Source organism: Eucyclogobius newberryi, unplaced genomic scaffold, assembly GCF_026437365.1.
Source record: "Eucyclogobius newberryi isolate DKJ021-1_F unplaced genomic scaffold, fEucNew1.0.hap1 SCAF_19, whole genome shotgun sequence".
In the NCBI taxonomy this organism is placed as follows: Eukaryota; Metazoa; Chordata; class Actinopteri; order Gobiiformes; family Gobiidae; genus Eucyclogobius; species Eucyclogobius newberryi.
Window position 1 is genome coordinate 30351185 of NW_027315823.1, and position 20973 is coordinate 30372157.

The following is a 20973-nucleotide window of genomic DNA, read 5'->3' on the forward strand; positions in this document are numbered from 1 at the left end:
GCGGAGCGCGGGGGGTGCGTGCGTGGGTGCAGAAAATGATCAAGAGATTTGGCTCTAGTAACGTGCCTACGCACCGCCCGGAAGAAGGACCAACACAAACCCTGCATGAGGTTTCGGCCAATCACAGAAGACGTGAGATTCTCACTGAGACGGAAGCGCGTGTTCTGTTTCTGTCACTCTGACAGCACGTCTAAGGTCTAAATGCAGGCAATTGCCAATTACCATTTTGACAAGAAACATTAGTTTCTCACCAGAGCATCCTTTTGAAACTATCTCAATTCGGTCATCTCACAATTTGGGTTGAATGGGATGTGCCGTAGGGCCCGTGGACCATGTGGATTGAGTAAACAAACATGCGCGACAGGCGACTTCTATCGTTTTATCAAAATTTTATGTGATGCGGGACTTTTTTTTTTTAGTCATTTGGGGGGAGAGCAGCACGTTTCCGCGTGTCTAAGCGCATTGATCATAATATAGTTCCCTCAGTGTACAGGACAAAATTAAGACGGAGGAAGACAGTTCGAGCTGTCTCAGAAGAGACGGAAATCTACGGGAGACGAGAGATGCGATGCGATCCGTCGCGCTATTAAACAAACGCACGTGTGTGTTGTATCAGTCCGCACGGGGGAGTGCACATGCACACTTCCGCCTGCGTTCTCAAATCGCCTTTAAGTAATTTCAATGTTGTTGTTAGATCTGGGCTGTCGGAGGTTTGGGGGTATTTTTCATGTGACTGATTCTGCTTGAATGAAGATTTAATAAATGTTTTGGTAAAGTCAAAGTTTCTCTCTCTCTATCTGTCTATCTTTAAACCTTTAGTTATACAGTGCATGTCTGTTCCACTTACAGACGCATCATGGCAGTGAACGTAGCTGGAGTTGTGGTGATAGTTTTGTTCTACCTGTTGATTCTTGGCACGGGGATCTGGGCTTCATTCAAGTCCAAGCAAGAGGCGCGGAAAAGATCAGCTGGAGAAATGGAAGTGGTTTTACTGGGAAACCGCAGCATTAACTTTATTCTGGGGATATTCACCATGACAGGTACGTTAGACCACACTTCGATCACGCTAACTATGCTACTCCGACCCATGATAATTACGCTACTCCAACCCACAGCAGCTAATTCTGCTACTCCCACACTAGCCATGCTACTCCGACTCATGCCATCTATGCTACTCACTAACTATGCTACTTGCTAAATAACGCTAACTACGCTACTCCGACCCACGGCAGCTAATAGTGCAACACTGACATCAGCTACTCCGACCCACGCTAGCCATGCTACACCGAGTCACGCTTTCATTTTTGGGGCATTTAAAGTGTCCGTTGTCACCCCCTGCTGTCTCCGGGTGGAGAACCAGCTCTCCGGAGAAACCCTTCTAATACCTTCTACGACTCTGTGGTGGCATCAGCTCCTGTAGGCGTGGCCTGCTGGAGCAGCAGCATCACAGAGAAGGAGAGGAGGAAGCTGGACAAAGTCATTAAGAATTCCAGCTCCGTCCTGGGCTGTGCTCTGGACTTCAGAAGGGTCCTGGCTAAATTCACCTCTATGCTGGACTAATTAATACTTATATACTTATACTCCGGAGCGACCTGTGATATTATTTATTTTCACACTTGCAACTGCATTTCATACTCCAGTGTGACTTATATGTTTTTTATTTTATTATGCATTTTTTGGCTGGCGCGACTTATACTCCGGTGCGACTTATAGTTCGGAAAATAAGGTAATCTTACTTTAACAAGACCAAATTCGATCAGCATTTTAATCCTTTAATCCTTTAAAAAAAAACTTTAAATAAATTCAAGACGATACAAATTTCTTTCTTGACACCCTCAATTTGCCTCTTATGTCAGAAATAATAAATTATGAGCTGAAATACCAATTTTGGAAACACAAGGCGCAATCAAAAGATTAAGGAACAATAAATCTCCGGGGAGCGATGACTTCATCAGAGTGGTATAACGCTTTAAAAGTCCTTTCTTAGTTGGAAAGACGCCATCATATCTCGCACACCAAAAGAAGGGAAGGACCATCATATGGACCTATTTCTATTCTGAATGTGTACTATCGTATACACACGACAATTATGTCCAAAACAATGGAACAAATACTCTCAAACTTAATCCACAATGATCAAACGGGATTCATTAACAAACTACAAACACAAGGCAACAAAAGACGATCCTTACACATAATAAATCATATACACAAACAACAAAACAAAGCTGTAATAATTAGTTTGGATGCTGATAAGGCTTTTGATTCGGTTAGTTGGCCATATTTATTTAAAGTGCTAAACACATTTTAAATCTGCGATTTTGATTATAGAAAAAAATATTGGGGTTCTTTAGGTCCCTAACATCAAGAATTAAAATCAATGGTCATCTGACAGGTCCACTGACTCTGGAAAGGGCGGTCAGGCAGGGATGTGTCTGGTCTCCCCTCTGTATTTGGAACCATTGGCCCAATTTATTTGACAATCAAAAACAATTTACGGAAAAACTATTGATGGGATGGAACTCTTTAAATGGCAAATGGAATCTCTTCGATATCTAAGTGTGAAGAAGTTTCCAAGATAAGAAGATTCTAACATAATAACGTAGATAGGCAAAATGAAAAGCATAATATAGGCCCTTAAGCTCCTTTCTTATTTGTTTGCAGCAACATGGATCGGAGGAGCGTTTATCCTTGGCCTGGCGGAGATGGTGTATACTCCGTCTTTAGGCCTGGTTGGAGCTCTGCTGTTTCTCACGTCCTACTCTTCCTCCTTCATCGTGGGTACGTAACCAGCATCAAAAAGCTGTCTACACCAACCCAAACAGGAGTTGTGTGAGATGTTTGTTGAAGTTGCGTGTGCAAATGAGCATCCACAACTGGGCTATTTTGAAAAAGGTTGGGGGAAATCTGGCTCCACGGGTTGCGGTTTTCTCAGGCTGGTATTAAAATGTGCATATTGCATCACTAGTTGATGTGCAAAATGATTTGCCACCTGCTGTCCACTGCACCCCTTCCTTCTAGTAGAACCACCAGGTTGAGCATACAAGCGCGCAAATAGACAGCCGGTTTCAAGTTTTAAAAGATGATAAAATGGACAAGCCCCTCAAAGCATTCAAGAGCACGCACTTTGTGTCTGATCGTAATACCTGACTAGAGAGTTGGAAATAGTCTAATGGAGATGGGGGGCACGCCCGTTTAGAGGAGCAAAGAGCTGTGCCAGGGCGGCGCGAGGCGTTTCTTACATATTACGAGCAATGGACATGTTTTCAGCAACAGACAGACAGCCAGCGCCACCGTGGGGTTAATATCTGCATACATAGGGCAGCAGAGGAGTGGAGCGGTCTGTCTCTCTGTGCTGAGCTGAGAGGAGGAGGAGAGAGAGAAAGAGACAGAGGGAGGTGAGAGGAGGAAAGGAGAGACAGGGAGCTATTGGAGGAGAGGATATACAGAGGGAGCTGAGAGGAGGAGAGGATATACAGAGGGAACTGAGAGGAGGAGGAGATAGAGGGAGCTGGGAGGAGGAGAGGAGATACAGAGGGAGCTGAGAGGAGGAGGAGAGAGAGAGCTGGGAGGAGGAGAGGAGATACAGAGGGAGATGAGAGGAGGAGAGAGAGAGAGGGAGCTGGGAGGAGGAGAGGAGATACAGAGGGAGATGAGAGGAGGAGAGAGAGAGGGAGCTGGGAGGAGGAGAGGAGATACAGAGGGAGATGAGAGGAGGAGAGAGAGAGGGAGCTGGGAGGAGGAGAGGAGATACAGAGGGAGATGAGAGGAGGAGAGAGAGAGGGAGCTGGGAGGAGGAGAGGAGATACAGAGGGAGATGAGAGGAGGAGAGAGAGAGGGAGCTGGGAGGAGGAGAGAGAGAGGGAGCTGGGAGGAGGAGAGGAGATACAGAGGGAACTGGGAGGAGGAGAGAGAGAGATACAGAGGGAACTGAGAGGAGGAGAGGAGCTGTTTGTGGGCTTCATGCACAAACCAATGAAAGATTACACATCTACAAAAGCCTATTGCATACTTCGGTTTGTCTTTTTACTTGAATCAGGTGCTTTTGTGTTCGTGAAGCCGATGAGGGAGATGAAGTGCCTGACCATGATGGACCCGCTCCACCTGAAATATGGTAACTTTGTGACCGTTCCACTGTGTCTGACTTCCATGCTGGTCGACATGTTGTGGATGGCAACCACGCTCATCGGCCTGGGTAAGATATCATGGGTTTTCATTGTAAAGCACAACTCTGCAAGTAATTTTTATCCCAGTATTTTGAAAACAATTTTTAAATAATGAATGTATTTTCTTGTTAATGTACTTTTCAGACTATATAGTGCTCCTGAATAAAAGCCGTGCACACACTATTTATGAAGAAAATAGAACTTGTACATATACAGGCCGCACCTGACAATAAACCGCTGGTGCCCATGTTCTAACATGAGAGATTTACACATACATAATCACTGTAGTGATGCGTCTTTTGAACCAGGGGTCTCGTGGCGCACCTGAGGTCCACTGCGCTACATTACTAGTTGGACTCATTTCTAAACTGCAGATCGCCATAATCGCATGTGTCTTTGTATTCTGCCGCGTCTAGATTCAATTAATCCTTTAAACTAATTTCTCTGTGAATATAAGTCTGATTGTAATAAAACACACAGCCTTTTGAAGCTTTAACTTTAGAAAACATGATGTATCCCTTGGACAGTGCTTCCACTGACGTTTTCTTCTACAGCGTGCCAAACGCTTGCGCTTCCTGCTAGAGTGCCCTCTGGTGGCCGTTTGACAGTAAAAATCTATAAATTAGACGCACCGTTATAATGACCACAGGGTTCAAAGCGTTGCCTTAAAGTCCGAAAAATACAGTAATTTATGTAAATTTTTTAGGGCTAGATTTTTAAGAGGAATTGACTGGATTTTCATCCCAATACACAACATTTCACAATCAACATCTGGTTCACAACAGTCAGTTTTAATAAAATATATTATAAACTGTAATTCAAAAGGAAACAAAAACATGAGGAAAAAAAACAAATGGCATTAACAGCCAAAGCGAGTCACGCCACTTCCTCAACTCGTAAAACAGTCGTGCACAACCTCAAACAAACTCCTCTATTGTTCGCGTTTCAACACAATAGAAGCATGATAATTATACCCAACAAAAACAAGTCTAAACTAACTCCACATTGTGTCCCATGGAGGACAGACGCATCTGAAAGGAGCTGACTGTGGCTGTAAATGAGCTCAGACTGCACTGGTACCAGCTCTGGGAGTGGGCTGTATTCTTATTCATTTTTAGAATTTCAGAATTTGAAATGAAAGTTGAAACATTGTGGATTGTTTTTTTGTTTTTTTACTAACTGAATCTGTTTCTACAATGATAAAAACGAAGAATGCAGTTTCAGTGATTCAGGGTAACACAGGTAAATAACTGTAGCCATAAAGGAAAAAGGGCATCCACAACATGTAGATATCCCAGTGTGGCCCTCAGGAGAATATGATGCCCACCACATGGTCTATGGCAGTGTTTCCCAAACAGGGGTACAGGGACTAGTGGTTACTTGGAATTGTTTCAAGTATTAAAAGATGATACAATTGACTTTTAGCTACATAAAAAAAAGTGTTGGTAAAAGAAAAAGCGAAAATAGTAACTTAACATGTGAATTATACTATCATGACAAAATATAGTCTGCATATAGATGTGGATGTAGGGATGCTGTGGCTGCACCTGTGGAGATGCACTCTCACCCCTGCACAGTGCTATATCTAACTCCAAAACAGTTGTTGGATTAAAAAAATGGAACCCTATTTAATACTTCAGCAGAAGTGTTTTTATTATTTAGTAGCTTTCATTATCTCAAAAAATAAGGGTTGATGATTTGAAACAGAATCAGAATCAGGAAGGGTTCATTACCATTGTCAATTAACAAAATTCACAAACATAGAAACTTGCTTTGGTGATTCGGTGCAACATACAACAGTGAACAATAATGAAGCATATAAAATCAAAACGGGCATGCATGAAAGAAAATCTATTTAAATCTACCATATGATAAAAATAAAAATAGGCTTACTATGTAAACAAAATGTACAGTTAAATTTACAGATGTAGTGCAGAAAGTGAACAGTGCAGTGGGTGATTGATTAAAGTATATTTAAAGTGACAGGTGTTTAAGAAGTGTTCATGAGTCCAACGATAGAGGGAAAAACTGTTCTTGTGGCGGGAGGTTTTGGTCCGGATGGACCAAAGGGGAGTGGCTCGAATAGTTTCCAGGGTGAGAAGGGTGTCATCCGACCTGCTTGTCTCAAAGTCCTGGAGAGGTCCCACAGAGTTGCGCTGTAGTCTCTGTTTGTCCCTGGCTGTGGCTCCAGCGTACCACACAGTGATGGAGGAGTAGAACTGCACCATCATCTGCGCTGGCAGCTTAGTATTACTCCTCTTCACTTGTTAGGTCAAATTTAAAGGTCCCATAACATTCAAAATCGACTTTTCAGAGCTTTTAACCTTCTTACATCGCTATTTGTGCTTCATATAAGTACCCAGAGTGTTTTTTGATTGATTCCCGCAGTGTTTAGCTATAGTACAGACTATCTCCTTTCTGCGAATCTCCAAACAGACGGGCGGTGGCTGCAAGACCGCGTCATAACCCCAGGCACGCGTCATCATCCCCCCTAACCCAAACGTGCCTTACCTTCCTTTAATTTAGAAAACGAAACAGGTGTTACAGGGTTCCAAGGTGTAGGTGCATCAGTCATTAAATTGAGTTATTTATTACTTCAACTGCTGTCTTCGTACCACACCTCTATTACCCAGAAGCCTTCTTATACTAGTCTAACGCCTCAGTCAACACTCGACCTGCCCTCCCCAACCTGCAACTCGCACATCCATTAGTATGTAATTTATTTATTGCCATATATGGCAATCTGAGTCAGATCTTTTGCCCCGTTGTTGTTCCTGTCTTTTGGGGGTTTTGAGTAGTCTTAACAAATGCAAATGTCCCCTGTAGACATTGCATCTGCGGTATATATCAGCAATTTCAGAAGCTTGGCTCCAAACTCCAACGTGCACCCCTCTGTGGTTCCAGTGTTTGCTCTTCATTAGCTTCCGTATGTTTTTCCTGACTGAATTCTCCAGTGCTATCGGCTCCCGATTACTTTCAATGTCCTTACGTTCTGCAATTGTCACTCACTCCTTCCAAAACATTTGCCTACCAACTTACTTGGCTCCTGATCTGTTCAGGTTTGCACTGTCTGCTTTCTTCACAGAGCTGTTGACACAGAAGTTTGTTTTCTTGTTGTTAGCTCCACATTAGCGCCACTTTTAGAGCAGCTCTAACGTCCTTCCTTAATCAGACCTCTGCTCAAGTCTGTCAAATTTTGAGCGTGTCAACACTCAGTCCTCTGCACTTCCTCTGCAAAGGACTATGGGACTTGTAGATGTAGCGATAAAAACACTATATCGGAAAAACATCTTTGATATAAATTAGAAATGTTTTGGGGGCCGGATGTTTGACCCCCCTGCATTAGAGCTTGCTCACTAAATATTTACGATTACTGATTACACCAAGATTAAAACAAAACATAGTTCCAAACATGTTTTGAATGAGTATGTAACAATATAACATGGTTAAAGTGTAGCATTATATTCACCTTATTCTGCCCCGCCCTCTTTTATTTCTGACTGCTACTGAATCACAAGTACAGACCAAAAGTTTGGAGACAGAGTTGTCTTTATTTTCATGACTATGAAAATTGTAGATTCAAACTGAAGGCATCAAAACTATGAATTAACACATGTGGAATTATATACTTAAAAAAAGTGTGAAACAACTGAAAATACGTGTTATATTATAGGTTCTTCAAAGTAGCCACCTTTAGCTTTGATTACTGCTTCGCACACTCTTGGCATTCTCTTGATGAGCTTCAAGAGGTCGTCACCTGAAATGGTCTTCCATCAGTCATTTGTTGGCCCTTTTACCTTCACTCTGCAGTGTGTGTCCAAACGTTTGGTCTGTACTGTAGAACGAAAGGAAAGTCTTGCAGTTCAAATTTTACATATTTTACCATTGGTTATTATGTGTGTAAAATGTTCAAATTCAAGTGTCCCATCGATTTCAACCCTTTTTCTGGATGCTTGAAGTCTGTAAATCACTTTTTTTTTTTTTTATATCAACCATGACCATATGTCAGTACAGGAATACGATGAACAGAGCCTTCAAATAAGTAATTTGGATAATAATAGTAGAATAAACTATGTTTAGGTTTGACGATGAGCGTGGTGTTGGACATATCCTACTCCCTGAGTATCTGGATCTCGGCTGCTGTGGTGATCGTGTACACTCTGTTGGGAGGCCTCTACTCTGTGGCTTACACGGACGTCATTCAGCTCCTCCTCATATTTGTCAGTATGGTGAGTCAATAAATGTTATGAACTTAGGCTGCCCCAAATAAATTGTCTGTTTGCTGTAACCCGAGTCAACATTTTTCAAGTGGGTCGGTCGGTAGGCAAATTCTTATTTTTTTTACTTTGAAGGCAAAAAAAAAGATCAAAATTTTGCTATTTTTTGACTCGAAGTGACCGCCAGGGGTCAGGCTTCAACAGTCAATGACGAAAAACGTCTCGATCAATTCGATCGGGAGACTAAATCTCACGATTTTAAGATATTTCAATCGACCTTTTGTAAGTCGTTATCCTTTATTTCGGTAGCGAAGGCAAGCGGGGGGGACATGCGGGGGACACGGGCGCCGCCATGTTTGTTGTGATGACGCTGCTGGGCGTTTTTCAATCCCAGAATGCATTGCGTAAACCAAATTTAAACCAAGCACACCATGATAGAAAGTGACATCAACTACGGTTAGTTCAGTGGCGCTGACAGAGGTAAACCAGTTTGAACAAGGCAATACTAATTCCGTCCTTGCGCGTTCTGTAACATTACAGAAGCATGTGGAGGACCGACAATGAAGATGCATATGCTTTGCGCAATGCGTTATCAGTCCTTTGGGATGAAAGATAGTCTTTACAGTGCGATACTGGTCGGTGAGTTGGCAAAATAATAGAAAAATAAAAGAATTTGACGTTTCTTCAACAAAAAGCTGACTTTTTTTTCAGTTGGCTAGATTTATACCGGGTCGGTCAGGTTACGGCAAACAGACATATTATTTTGCTCAGCCTTACTCACTAACTTTTCATTCAATCATTTTCACTAGCACACAGGCTCAGAAAATGCCTCCCCTGTCCTTAGACCCTCCTTCTCTGCAAGGAAAAACTACAAAAAACCTTGTAGGAAAAAGTAGAGGAAAAATTTGAGAGATCCTACTCCCATGGACGGACAGGCTGCAGGTGATTCAGGACTGACGTACATCCATTTGCAGATAGACTGTGGAGCTGGAAATAGTCAAGAGAGGGTGGCTCATCTAGAATAGGGAGAGTTCATCCAGGCAGATGCGGAGCATCTAGCCACAGTTGAAGAGCGTCCAGGTCCACAGGTCAGGGTCGTGAGATGGGGTGGGGCATATACTGTTAAGTCATCACTTGAGCAGCAGCAGCAGCAGCAGCATCTGGAACAGTAACACTGCCACAAAGGTAATGTGAACAAGCGAAAATGTGACGGACTAAAGGTGGATTAATACTGACAAGTGTTTATAGGAAAAGTAGTCAGAAGCAGAAGGTAGTGCAGCATACCAGCATAGTTGCTTCTAGGGCAGCGTATCTAAGACAGGGCTTTATTTCTAACACTCACCCTATGGCTTTATATGGCACATTTCATAAACAAACTGAAAGCTGCCATGAATGAACATAAATTATCCCTATTTTTAAGAGTTGTAAGAAAGTGTGCATTTTACTCCCTAACAGTAAAACCATGCCAACATCAATAATTAAATTCAATTAGGTGTGGGGCTAAAACAGAACCTTGAGGCATTCCCTTCATAGTCACAAAGAGAATATCAGAGCAGAGATTATCCAACTTGCAACCTATTGCTAAAATAGTTGCATTGCAAGTTTTGGGATAATCCTATGCTAATAAATCTGTTTTGGAATACTATTGTCGAAACAGTTCAAATGTACTGCTAGGGCTGCTTAATTCTCAAAACATATTAATATGGTCACAATCGGTTCATTATTGAATTCACAATTATTGTTCAATTGCTGTCAAAATTAACCTTCATCAAAGTATAGACCTAATATATTTAATTATGAATGTTTTGCGACACTTTGTATCCATTTAGAAAAGTGCATTTCCTCCAGGTTTTAAGTGGCAGAAAAAGCACAAATCATTCTCAACAGAATGAACAGAAGGCAATTAACTGTATTTCCGATGACAGCATTTTTGTTATTGAATAGAGTAGTAACTGAATTCCCCACTGCCCTAACCAAACAATTTATACTTATTAGAATCAAAAACACATATTCAAAATGCCAGATTATTGCCTTGTCTCAGTTTACCTGCATTACAGTTTTTTTTAGAGAAAATATTACCTTTTCCAATTTAGGAGGTTTGAAGTCTTGAACAAAGAAGAGTGTTCCAAACAAGCTAGCCATTGCTTTATTTATTATTTCTGGATTTATCTCTGGCTATATTGGGTCTTGGTTACTGTAAATTTAAACCTGGGGTAGACAGTAGAAAGTAGAAGGTTTGAGAGTCGATACTATCCAGATGAACTTCTGTAGCCATAATGTTTTGTGTTACTCAAACAGTTGAAATGGCTTTGTATTTTACCCTTGGTCTCTGCAGTGGATTTGGGTTCCATTCGTCCTGACCAACCCTCACACCGTCAGCATCAGTCAGACTCTATTCAACAATTCAGGCTACGCTCCCTGGATTGGAGAGGTTGCTCTGGGGCAAATTGGAATCAAAATCGATAACCTCCTTGTTGTGGTGAGTCAAAAGAAACAAAACAAAAAAATTAAGTTAAACTAGTAGAAATATTATTATTTCATGATTTTACGAATTAAATCTACCAGTAGTAGAAAGAAGAAGACCCAATGCCCAATTGGACAGAATGGATCCAGGGTGGGATTGAGTCACTGTGACCAAGTCCCCTTACTTACTGTTTTTGAAGTAATGATATAGGCCGTGGTAGAAGACAGTAGAAGAGGAACTACAATTAAAAATGAATACTTTAACTTTTCGATATGCCTTAATTCTTTCAATTGAGCTTCTGCCGCTTTTGTCACACAATCCTAACATGCAAACTCCGCACTGGCAGAGATGGCGGCAGGAAACTCTTATAGAAACTAATCGCGTCAGCTGTAATTAACAAACGTTTAAGAGATTGTGGATTACTGTTGCGCACCAGGATGTACAAATCATCCACAGAACCTTGTACGGGATCGTCAAAGTTTTACAGGAGAAATTTACAACACATTTTCACAATTTCATCAATATCACATCCTTTTGATCATCAATATCAGTAAACATTATACATACAGGATTTTATAATAGTATGCCTTATAAACATTTTCAGGAACACTTACAATATTAAAGGAATTATAGAGGATTTTTTGGCGCCAAATCTTTCATCGTGGCGTGGACAGCCGAGTAGTTGATTCACATGTCAATCATAGGATGCACCTACTGCACAGCTGCAGCCTCGTTGGCTCGTCCCCAGCATAGCAGCACGTTTCCATGGCTGCGCATGCGTGGTTGATATGCCGGTGTGTGTCTAAGCGCATGGATCTATTATAATATAGTTCCCTCAGTGTACAGGACAAAATTAAGACAGAGAAAGACAGTTTGAGCTGGCTCAGAAGAGACGGAAATCTACGGAGACGAGAGATGTGACACGTCGAGCTAATAAACAAACGCACGTGTAGCAGTTGTTGTGTGCTTCCGCACGGGGGGACTGCGCATGCGCACATCCACTTGAGTTCTCAAATCGGCGAAAAATCCTCCATTATTCCTTTAAGGTAGAAAGTGATATTAAGGGCTCAATCCATGCAATCTATTCTATTTAAAACCAGACTCAAGTATGTTGCTAATGTTTAATCTAATTCGTTTTTAAAATGTTTTGTTATTTACGGTTTAATTTAAAGCCAAAAAAGCTAAACTTCAGGCTCGATGCCATTCATTACTGCCATATCTTCACTGCCATCATGAAGTCTTCAGCAAATTTAGCCATGTGCATGCAGGAGCTCTATAGTAGTACTCTATTGTACTGAAGCGCGAATAATTTGAAATAAACTGCTGTTACAGTTTATCAATTTCAAAGGTTTAACAAACGAAAAATCATGGTCTTTTCTCCTCCTAGTGTCTGGGCGGTTTGGCATACCAGTGCTTCCACCAACGGACATTAGCGATGTCTTCGATTCGAGCGGCTAAAATTTCCTGTGCCTTTGCGGCCGGTTTAATTCCACTGTTTGGAATCCCACCTATGCTCATCGGGGCTGCAGCAGCCTCTACAGGTATGTCTGGGAACTCAATTCAGTGTTTTTCTGTAAAGCCCAAAATCCCAACAGCAGCAGTCGTCTGGCAGGCCCTCAGATTTTTTTTTTGTTTATCCAACAGAAACAGAAATCGAACAATGAAACAGGCATTCATTGCTCAATAAAAAACATGCAGCCTAAGGAAACAAGCAAATGGATTCTTATTCTTAGATCGTCCTTCCCAGCAAGGAAAAACTCAAAAGACCCAGTGGGGTAAAAAAGGAAACCCTCAAAGAGAATCACAGGAAAGTGTGATTCTGTGTGATTATACTTATATTCTTACGATAAAGAAAGTCAGAAAGATGTTTGTGTCTGTTCTCTGACTATTTTCAAAAGAGGGCTGCAGAGGGAGCTCTATCGCCAAAGTGATTTAGTTCTGCATTTCCGTACTTTTCGGGCTATACAGCGCTTAATAAAAGCAGCGCGCGCAAAATTTACGAAGAAAATAGAAATTGTTCATATGCGGATACCTGTCAATAAACTGCCCTTGTTGTAACATGAGATATTTACACATAAATATGTAAACGTTAGTGATGCGCCAGTTGTCTTTTGAACCGGGGTTCTTGCGGTGTACGTGCAGTCCGCTGTGCTGTGGGTCTAATTAGACTGATACCAGTGAATATGAGTTGGATTGTAATAAAACACACAGTGTTTTGATGCTTAACAAACAGAGAACACATCAGACACTACTGTCCCCTCTGTTCTTGATTACTCTGTGTGAGCTGATTTACCTGTGTCTGTGTCTTCATGTCATGTTCATCTGCTCCTGAGCTTGTGCTTATCGAGTGACTGTTACGTTGTAACATGAGATATTCACACAGAAAAATGGTCCATGCTAGTGACACACATGTTGTCTTTTGATCGTGAGGCTGCCCCAAATAAATTGTCTGTTTGCTGTAACCCGACCTAACATTTTTCAAGTCGGTCGGCAGGTAAATTCTTATTTTTTTTTACTTTGAAGGCAAAAAAAAAGATCAAAATTTTGCAATTTTTTGACTCGGAGTGACCGCCAGAGGTCAGGCTTCAACAGTCAATGACGGAAAACGTCTCGATCAACCCGATCGGGAGACTAAATCTCACGATTTTAAAATATTTCAATCGACCTTTTGTACGCCGCTATCCTTTATTTTGGTAGCGAAGGCGAGAGGGGGGAACATGCTCGGGCACCACCATGTTTGTTGTGATGACGCTGCTGGGTGTGTTTCCCTCCCAGAATGCAAAGCGCAAGTCAAATTTAAATTAAGCCACACCATGACGCAGAACGACATGAGTGGTGGCGAGGCCAGTGGCGCTGACAGAGCCAAATTAACAAGGAAAAGACTATATAGATTCCCTCCTACATGGGTTGTATAATACAGAAGCATAGGACCGAAAATGAAGACCCATATGCGTTGCGCAATGCGTTATTTGTCCCTTGGGATGAAAGATAGGTTTACCAGCACTATAAAATTATTCTACACAGCGCTTTAGGAAAGACCGGTCGGTGAGTCGGCAAAATATTTGAAAAATAATATAATTTTGTGTGTTTTTAACAAAATGCTGATATTTTTTTTTCAGTCGGCTAGTTTTATACCGGGTCGGTCGGGTTACGGCAAACAGACATCATTTCAATATGGCAGGTTCTAAACTGTCCTCTGCCGTATAGGTTCAAAGCGTGGGAAAAAAGTAACTGCTTATTGTCCGAAAAGTACAGTAATACATGTGCCAAAAATATGTATTCAGAATTTTCATTTCGGCTAACTGTATTCTGGTACAGTAATGAAGCTGTGACGATTATTTGTCTAATTGTGACTAGTCGACTCTTATTTCAAGTCAAATCAAACATTCTGGATAAATCAGTGTATACAAACAAAAAATCCTCTAAAAATCAAATAAAGTTAGTAGGACTTTTATATGGATTCTGCCTGAACTTTTCTACTTTATTACAATCCCTAAAACTTATTTTTAGTTAAATTAGCTTAAGCTTTTAAAGAGAAATTGTCCACACCCAACAAAAGCTCAATCAGACCTACACCAGCTTTACTCCTCTTTATATTTACCTAAAGAGATTTAAAATCTGATTTTTCTCTGTGCAGAGCTCATTTCCAATTATAATCAGTAAATCAGACGTCAGAGGCCGAAACTACCGAGTAACTAAACGAAAACATAGAAACCTAAATCGCTAAAGTCCCACGAACTGCACAATATTAGTGAGAAACAGAACATTTTTCCTTCTATAATCATTTAGGTTGCATGTTTACACTATAACATAAGCAGTGTACAACCAGAAAGAATATATTGAAATGGTATTTAGGTACGGAATATTAGAAACCTGGGTTCAAATGTTTTGAATTTTCTCAATATTTAGAATACTTTCATATTGATTTGAACTATGTTTTAAAGTGAAAACACCACATAGGATTAAAACAGTGTTTATGTTGTTCTGCATTTATTTGAAAGATAAGAGAAACTTTATCACAAATTAGAGAAGGAAAAATTGCACTTGGACTATTTCAGTTCAGTTTGAATCTTAAATTTAAGATAAGATAATCCTTTATTGTCCACACATGGGGAAATTTCATTGATACAACGCAGCAGATACAGAGGAAAAGGACGGATCACAGAATATAGGAAGTTTAAAAAACACTCTCAATAGAAGAACTCTTATAAACAAAAACTCCTATAGACAAAACCTCCCATTTCCCTTAAAGGGATGGAGGGGAAAAATGAGCATGTCCGCCGGGATAACGTGACGATATCTGGGTAAGACGATGGTTCTCCGCAGTTTCATGAGTTCCTCCTTTGTATAAACGCGTTCCGTACGGCGCCGGTGGCCGGGGGGCGCGGAGGGCCAGCGCGGGGGGGCTGGCTCGGAGCCAGCGCACATCACGACGACACGACGAAAAACACTCAATAATCCAGCCGAACAAAGTCGAAACAAGTTGAATCAAAGCGTTTCCAGCGCGTGTCCCGATCGCACAAATAAAGTAGAAAAAAATGTACAAAATACAAAAGATAAAGCACAATAAGTGTGAAAAAAGTGTGAAAAAAGAGCGGAGCGTTGCACCGGGCTGCCACAATGTAGTCCTGTGATTCTGTAGTTTGAACACCTCCAAAAGACAGAGTAACTGTACCTGAATACAGTTACTCAAAATTAGAATTCTGAATACATTACATGTGTTTAGTTACCTCCCAACACTCAACATATCATTGCACGACTAAGTATTCTACTATTCAGAATACAGTACTCTGGTTGGACGATGTATCGGAATACATTATACAATAAATATGAACATATTCAGTATTTTCAAAGTATTCTTCCCAAGAGTGTGGCTCATCCAGAATGGGATTGTTGAAATGCAAACAACTTTACAACCACCAGATGGCACAATGTCCTCTCGGAATCACATATGGGTGCATTGGTGGTTTTTACAGTGATTCTAGATGATGCCATACACTCATTTTACAGTTGATTGCGTTGGAATTTGCCATGAACTATTTAAAAGTTAAATTAATACATTTTTGAGATTATTTTTCTTTAAATTACATATTAATTTATTGTATTACAACAAAAACTGATTTTGAATTTTATTTTCCCCATCTGTATTAAATAGAATATTCACACCATAAATGTAATAAGTTACAAATACAAATTGATTTACCTGTTACATAATACTAATACTCTTTCCATTTAATATTTTTTTTAAATTGTAAAATAATAATTGTAGCAGCACACTTACATGATTTGTCCTAAATTGCATTTTGGGTACTCTATTAATTCAATATCAAATTTAACTTGTCGTAAAATGGGGGCATTGGAACTGAGTGTCTTGTGCCCTGCTCTGATCCACTACTTTTACATTAGTTTGTTTTGGTTATTTAGGTCTTGACGTTTAATACGATTCTTATAATCAGACCTAATGACTACAGACCTGTGCCACTGACGTCTGTAGTCATGAAGTCATTGAGCGCCTGGTCCTCCCCCACCTCAAGTCCTTCACCTCCCCCCTGCTGGACCCCCTGCAGTTCCCCTACAGAGCCAACAGGTCTGTGGACGACGCCATCAACCTGGCACTTTACTTCATCTTGAAGCATCTGGACTCCCTGGGAACCTATCCCAGGATCCTGTTTGTGGATCGGGCTCATCTCGGACAGGGATGAGTCTGTCTACAGGAGGGAGACAGCGGTAAAAACGCCCAGAAGACAATGGAGATGATTGTGGACTTCAGGAAAGTCACAGCCCCCCCACAGCTAGATATCCCTATCCTCGGTTAGAAGGAAAGTGACTTGAGGAGAAGAAATCACTGAGGTCCGGAGTCTCTGATGTAATTTCAATGAATTTATTGAACAGTGAAAAAAGGTGGTGTCTATGTGTGTGTTTTTGTAGCATTTAGCACAGGCACACCTCCAACACCACACACGAGGCTCACAGGTAACACCGGTCTGGAATAAAGCGGCACACACAGGTGAAGTGGGTCAAACAATTATGGCAGGGGGGAAAAGTGGGATAGTCTGAACTGTTGTTATCACAGGGGATTTGTGTATTCTACATGTGTGCACGGACAGTGCTGGATCAGCGGTGCAATGCGCGGGAAAGAGACGTGTACATTGCGCTAGCTATGTTTTAATTGATAGATAAGCAAAAGTAATGCTCAATACCTTTGAGAATGTCAGGAGGAAGCAGAGGAGGAGTTGTCAGCGCAGGGCAGGACTACGATCAGACCAGGACCAACTAAACCAGGTCCAATTCATTTAGGGCTTCACGTTTAAAAACTCGGAAAAAACAAAACAAACTTGAGGTGATGATACATCAACACAACCTATTTTTTGTTCTTCTGCCCTCAGACTGGAACCAGACGTCTTATGGCCTGCCCTCTCCGCTGGCCCGCGGGGAGGTGGCTCAGATCCTGCCCTTGGTGCTGCAGCACCTGACCCCTCCGTACGTGTCCGTACTGGGCATCGGCTGTGTGGCTGCTGCCGTCATGTCCTCCGCAGACTCCTTTCTCCTGTCTGCGGCCTCTATCTTCACTGCAAACATATACAAGAAGATACTACGGCCACAGGTTAAGAATGCAGCTTAAAGGGAGATATTATGCAGTCAACTTGAATTTTTTTTGTTTTGATTACTTCCTACATGTAATGGCCCTGGTAATGTAATGTTATGAGATCACGGTGGCTTAAGGCGCCTTGTAAGGCAGTGCAGGAGGGGATAAGCAACTGCAGCTCCTTAATGGACTACAAAGCGTAGATGCATGATGGGAAATGCAGTACTGTGTAACACATGAGGAGGCAGCACACTGGCAGCTGATTGGGCCGGAATCTGTTTTTATCAGAAATGTGATGCCCTGCCATTCTGCACCGGTCCTCCTCCGCTCTCCTCATCCCAGGGCTCTAGGCATTTGATGGCCCTGGACAAGATTTTGGTTGTGGCCCACAAAATGGCATTAATTATAAAGATACAGATAGAAGATAATAAAATATAGACTTGAGGCACTATCTAAATCCAATGCAAAATTATAATTAAGGAATGAGGAGCGGCCCTGGGACAAAAGGTGACTCAGGGTCTCTAACAGAGCAGACACTTAAACATCAGCATTTACATGATTTTTAAAATGTTGAACAAAAATCCCACATAATGTTTCTGTAATCGTGTACATTTTAGATGTGACATTATTATCAATGAATTACTCTATCTACTATTTTTGAGAAACCCCTAACGCTGTTTCATTGCAAAACAATGATTTGTGCCACTGCTGTACTACGTGCACCAAATGTTACCAAATGTATCACAGTACTGTGTATCACACACAGTACTGTGTATCACACACAGTACTGTACTGTACTGTATCACGTGAGTCTATTCTGTCATTCAATCTAAACTGGTGGAGCTTGTGGCACTCGATGGCCTCTGCACAGTGCGTTTTGTGGTGAGCGGTAGCACGTCATCGTTTTAAAGGGTGCAGTTTTCCTGCTGCTTGTTTAAAGCAAAGCACAGGAGAGTTTGTTAAGCTCACAAACATCTACTTAGGTTGTTTATGCCACGGGCCGGCCCTGCCTCATCTCATCCATCTATCTTTATTGTGAGCTCTGTATTGTTTGCACTGGTTATGTCCAGTGTGTGAGAGAGGAATACATTCACAATGTTTTGTTTAGTTTAGTTTTATTAGTGCTCTACTTCAAATAAACACGAGATCTGTCCTTTCCCATCCCTTTTACCATAACTGATGTTCTCGCGATCAGTGACGTGGCTTTGAGAATATTGTCTGCTGTTTTTAAGTCCATAAACCCTCTCCGGACTGAGCATTTCTCCTATCTACCGTAATCACGATCTGTACAACTGCATTCTGAGACCAAGAAGTGAGAGGCCAGCTTGAAATGCATTAAAATATTTATCTTATGCTGTATATAATCCGGTCAGCAGCCAGTAGATGACACCAAAACACAGGTAGTCCCGGGGGAAACAGGAACGCAATTTACTATAAATATGTATATTTTTTAAAGGCACCAAAGAGCAAGTTTAAAGGGTGATACCCATACAAATAATGCATAACATTTGTCATGTAAGACATGCTTCTCAGGGCTATGGATACATTACAATTATTATTGAGATTAAGTTGATTTTTTTTCATCAGGTTTTCATGTTTCTCTAATCACTACTTGACCAATGAAAAAGTCCTTGTGGTTAATGTTTATCATAGTTTTACATCACTCAAGTAGCAGGGAAAAGAAAAGGAGGCTATCAAATTACAGGAAGCAGTAGTTCATCTAACATCAACACAGAAAATTCTATCCAAAATGTAGAATTTATGCACAAGGAACACAATTTTCCAACAGTTTAGACATTTATTTAAAGAACAAAAGGTATTATCATTTATGTTTCTTAATCTAATTTTCACTATTATGTAATTAAGATAAGCTTTGCCCAGTATGGTTATGGAAATACATATGGGCATGTCACATCTGCGTGAACCAGGAAGTAACCATTCAACCAAATAGAAAATCTTAGCAATGTTTTTGTTTACTAAAAATCCTCAAATGCTGTCATATGAAGCCTGCATAAGTTCACCTGGAAGACCTAACTCCATCTGCGTCGACCACAATGGCAGGGCACTTCTCCCCAGCTCCATCAACGCACTCAAGCGGGCGTCCGCCTCTCTGTCCTTCACACGGAGCTCCTCCAGGTTTCTATTTTTCTCAAGGAGGTTTTTTGTCGTTTTTCCTGGCCGAGAAGGAGGGTCTAAGGACAGGAGACTCCTGCGTCATCGCTCCTCGCACCTGCTCCCCATACTCAATCATCGCGCTCAAGTCACTCCTCCCCGGGCACGGCGCACCTCCTCTGCTCCCAATCAGCGCACAGGCGGTCGCATTTAAGCCCTCAGGCAGATGGCTCAGCCGCTTGAAACCGTACTGCGACCCACCACCTCCCCTCCTCCTCTCATCCTCTCTACTATCTCTCCATATCTACCACCACCAGTCTCCAGGTCCTGGGGGGAAACATCTAATTCAATTAGATTATGGAGTGCCCATAATCGCTATGTCTTCCGCCGGGGTCTGAGCGCCAAATAACCATTGTAATAAAGCTTGCTAAACGATCTTTCCCGTGTTCTGTGTCTGAGTCTCTCCAGGGTGAAAGACATTTTAACTACTCTACCAACTACTATCCAGTGTTTTTTGTTTCTCATTATTCTTGAAGATATAAATAATAACCAATGGATTAGTTATTTCATTTTATTTTGTATGTATTTTTAACAGCAGATAATTATTTTTATGCTATCTCAATAATCTTGTAAAATAAATAACACATTTTCTTTCTGTCAGCAGGCATCAGACAGAGAAATCCAGTGGGTGATCCGTGTCTCCGTGGTGATCTTTGGTTTGATTGGCACCTCTCTCACCACGTTTGGAAGCAGTATTATTCTGTTTTGGTTTCTCGGCAGTGAAATTGCTTACATCGTCATCTTCCCTCAGCTCATCTGCGCTCTGTTTTTCAAGCTTTCCAATGGTTATGGTGCTATTATGGGATTGCTCTTTGGCTTTCCATTGCGGTTACTATTTGGAGAGGCGTTGTTTGGTTTGAAGCCTGTCCTACATTTCCCAGGATGCACTGCAGAGGACGGCGTGTACGTCCAGTGCGCTCCGGTCAGAACCATCTTCATGTTGTCTGCGGTGGCAGCTATCTTGTTTTTTTCCTTCCTGGCTGCGCTGCTCTTCAACAAACACTTGGTGTCAGAAAGATGGGATGTTTTCAAAGTCAAAAGTCAACCGTTAGCGCCTCCTGGCGAATATGAAGATGCTCTAGTGGATAAAGTCGATAGAAATGGTTTGCAGATGGAAACTACGGAGCCAATTCCCAATACTTCGAATTAGCACAGAATTAGCGACAATACTATTTCATATTCTTAATTGAAATAAATAAAAAGGAAATATGTTTAAGTTTTTATGTTTTGTTAAGTCTAATGGTGTTTTTTGGTTGTCTTTGGGGATATTATTTTTTTGTTCTGGAATGCACAGAGCTCTCGGAATATCTACTCGGAATGTCGGAATACTCCAGTAACAAGTTAATTGTTTTGTATTTTTGTATGTAT

At 41.3% G+C, this 20973-nt stretch overlaps 1 protein-coding gene across 1 annotated transcript; it reads left to right on the plus strand.

Annotated features, from left to right (window-relative positions):
* The first annotated feature begins 835 nt into the window (after window positions 1-835).
* Window positions 836-20755, plus strand: LOC140366246 (high-affinity choline transporter 1-like). Its single transcript, XM_072452913.1, has 8 exons — window positions 836-1040; window positions 2665-2781; window positions 4040-4195; window positions 8247-8395; window positions 10719-10862; window positions 12235-12388; window positions 17234-17451; window positions 20210-20755. Exons 1-8 carry the CDS (start codon window positions 857-859, stop codon window positions 20753-20755), a joined length of 1668 nt encoding a protein of 555 aa, XP_072309014.1. The 5' UTR covers window positions 836-856.
* Window positions 20756-20973: the final 218 nt, after the last annotated feature.

Coding starts and splice junctions, on each gene's coding strand:
- LOC140366246 (XM_072452913.1), top strand. CDS start 857: ATGGCAGTGAACGTAGCTGGAGTTGTGGTGATAGTTTTGTTCTACCTG. Junction 1,041..2,664: donor GGGGATATTCACCATGACAG/GTACGTTAGACC, acceptor ATTTGTTTGCAG/CAACATGGATCGGAGGAGCG. Junction 12,389..17,233: donor GGCTGCAGCAGCCTCTACAG/GTATGTCTGGGA, acceptor TTCTGCCCTCAG/ACTGGAACCAGACGTCTTAT.